Genomic DNA, 3674 nt, shown 5'->3' with positions numbered 1-3674 from the left:
AAGCCAAAAAAGGAATTAATAAATAATGGCTGAAAAATAGCACCAGTGATTGCTAAAGATAAGAGTCAAAATTAACTCTGAAAGCTACAAAAGACAGTATATTTACGTGAAGCGGGCAGAGCAAGCTTAAATGATCTTTCTCCTCTGAGAAAGGAAATAGTTGCTCAAAGCTTTATGACGTGATTTCGAAATTTAACCAACGAGGTCTTGTTTCTCTTCACAATCATCTACCAACTACTCAGATTTAAAGAGATAGCTTGCTTTTTTTTTGTGTGTGTATATATATATATATATATATATATATAAATGGTTCTGCGTGAATGTGTGATTGCTTATCTATATGGCTTTAAATGAATGTAGACATATCGATTAAACAGTATTCCCTATCTCTTTATATGTCTGGCACATTTATTTATTACTTTCTATTATTCATTCAAACTTGTCATATTTTCTATATCTACAAACTACCCAAGATCTCTTCTTTGTCTCTCCTTCTGCCTCTATACTGATACGTGTAAATACATGCAAGCGTACACATAAACACACACACACACACATATCGCCCACACATTAAATACATATATACACACACACACATACATACACAAACAGATATGTATTTAGACAAACACATACAAAGACGTATATATGTATGTTTACGTACACGTATATATGTAAATCTCTCACTCTCTCTATCTATCTATATGTCTATCAATTTATCTGACTGTCTGACTCTGTCTGTCTGTCTGTCTGTCTGTCTCCCTATCTATCTTTCTATCTATCTATCTATCTATCTATCTATCTATCTATCTATCTATCTATTTATCTATCTATCATATATATATCATAATATATATATTATATATTAAGTATTGTAAATATATATATATTTGGGCGTGTGTGTGTGCGTGTGTGTATGAGTGTGTGTTCGTACATGTATATATTTACATACAACATACACGCGCACACACAGATATACACAAATGTAGATAGAAGTTGCGATACATACAAACATACGTGTAGACGCATATAACCACTCTCATACACACACACGCACTTAGAGACAAATACTCTCTCTCTCTCTCTCTCTCTCTCTCTCTCTCTCTCTCTCTCTCTCTCTCTCACACACACACACACACACACACACGTGTAGCTTTGTGTGCGCGTATATATTCCTATATGAATAAAATAACAGATAAAACGTGTTTTGTTTTTGTTTTCACAGGCTTTAATGGGAACTGACTGCCGTATCAGGTCTTCAGATTTGACAGGAATCACCGTAAGTAATAGAAATGTTACGGTTGCCTGCTTCTCAGAAAAATTGCTAATGATTTCCAGTGACAAATTTAGTAAGTTATTGACAGTAAACAGGATAATGTCTGTTTATTGTGATTTAGCTGTATTTGAAACGCAAAACATGCTTCAGACAACTGAATCAGGGTTTGCCTCTTTATTTCACACAATCATCTTGCATGTTTATATATAAGAAATTTGTTTCCCAATCTCTAGTTTCCGGGTTCAGTGCTACTGCGTGACAACTTAGACAAGTGTCTCCTACTGTGAGTGGACTTGGTAGACGGAAACTGAAACACGCCGTATATACAAACATACATACATACATACATACATACATACATACATACATATATATATATATATATATATATATATAGAAACCATATATGAGTATATGCATATATATGTACATGTATGTACATACCTTCATCTACATGTACATATAGATAATTATCTGGGTACATAACGTGGCAAAAGAACACGGACAAAATGATAAACAAGGTACAACAAACAAGCAGGCCACATAGAGAACACATCCTTCATCAGCTGCCACCATTAAAACACCGGCGTTTAACCCGAAAAGGATATTAAATATCCAAAGAATTTACTTTTTTGTTATGTGTTCTTGTGTCAGTGTTTGTCTTCCACGACAATTTGATAGCCAGTGTTGGTGTGTTAACAACCCTATCACTTAGGGATTCGGTATAAGAGATTGATAGAATACGAATAATTACCAGGCTTTAAAAAAGAAAGGATAGATACTAGGGTCGAGTTATTCGACTAAAAATTCTTCAAAGTGGTGCGCAGCATGGCCACAGTTTTATAACTGAAATACGTAAAAGGCATAAGATAAAAGATAATTTTGTTTTTGAGCACATTCAGAATGTTGTTTAGCGATTGAGTCTGTCTCTGAGCAAGGTCCTTCCTCACATGAAAAAGGTTCAGGCGCAGACATCACTCCTTTTTTAACATCTCTGATATCATTTCCACCCTCACTTTTTGTGTCATAATATGGTTAGCCTTAATGAAAAGCTCAAAACATTCGACGAAAAATTCCATGATGAAATAAATGTATGCGTCAACGTTGATGAACACCTACTGCAAGATGCACTCATCGTTCCCACAGCTGTGCAGACAGGTTAGGTCCCTAGCAAGAGTGAAAAACCATATATGTTCTGTTGATGTTTAAGTGGTCAATCAAGCATAGCGTTGTCTGAAATCGAGTTGTAGTCACCATGTATGTATGTCATTATTCAGTTTATTTCAATATTTCTTGTCAATAGAGAAGAACCAGTTTCTACCCTAGACCCAATGTTCCTTCAATGGAATTTCAACATCAACAACAGGGTACTTTTGTTTGTATGTATGTATTTATGCATGTATGTATGTATGTATTTATGTATATATGTATGTATGTATGTATGGATGGACGTATGTTATTTAAATTAATTTTTTACTTGTTTCAATCATGGGATTGCTATCATGCTGGGTCATCAACCTGTAGGTGTTTGTCGAACAAATCAACCATAGTAATTCTTTTTTTTTTATTCTACTTCTTATCCTATCGCGTCTTTTTTGCTGAATCGAACACACACACATACACATCCAACATATATATATATATATATATATATATATATATATATATACATACGTACATACATATATAAAAGTATATATATATGTATATATATGTGTGTGTGCGTGCATAAATACATAGGTACATACATACATACATACATACATACATACATACATACGAGTATACATATATATACTCGCCCAAGGTGGAACTGAAACCGGAATCCATATGGTTTGGAAGTAATCTCTTTACCACACAACCCCACCTACGCCTATAAATGTATAAAACCCACAGCAGTTAAACTACAAGGCTATCTCTCCAAACAACTCACTGAAAACTTTCCAATAATTACGCCGATTTTTCGGAGAAGCTCAACAAGAGTGATTACTCTCCGGTTCTGTATAACCTGTTGCTAACATTTTCAATTGATAAATGCCATAAAGAGCAGACACTGCCTCTGCTAATTTGCATATCAGTACATACAATCACTGCATATTTATAAGGTAATGTAGAGAGACAGCTCTTTCGTTGATAAGTCAGATTTGCAGATTTGTAGATCGGTGTTGATATTTTATAATATTGCAAAGTCATGCATATAACATATAAATAAAATAAACTGATAAATGTTATTCGTTAAAGATAATCGCAGGAAGAAATATTTATTCATACATTTGCGGATTTCTGTTAAAAAAATGAACTTCAGTATTCAGCAATGGATGCTTCCTGAAAATTTAGTATTTTGTCATTCAATATTATGTTGTCACACGGTTATGCTAAGACGCACACACACACACAC

At 33.9% G+C, this 3674-nt stretch overlaps 1 protein-coding gene across 1 annotated transcript in view; it reads left to right on the top strand.

The window, feature by feature from the left end:
- LOC106869769 (S-crystallin 4) overlaps positions 1–3674 on the top strand; it is a 25409-nt gene that overhangs the window by 14092 nt on the left and 7643 nt on the right. The window contains exon 4 of the mRNA XM_014915634.2: positions 1226–1279. Within this exon, the coding sequence (XP_014771120.1) occupies positions 1226–1279 (54 nt within the window). The remainder of the gene's footprint in view (positions 1–1225; positions 1280–3674) is intronic.

The sequence above is a fragment of the Octopus bimaculoides genome, chromosome 5 (assembly GCF_001194135.2).
Source record: "Octopus bimaculoides isolate UCB-OBI-ISO-001 chromosome 5, ASM119413v2, whole genome shotgun sequence".
Classification (NCBI taxonomy): Eukaryota; Metazoa; Mollusca; class Cephalopoda; order Octopoda; family Octopodidae; genus Octopus; species Octopus bimaculoides.
Note: the sequence above shows the minus strand (reverse complement) of the source record. Positions and strands in the feature narration are given on the sequence as shown.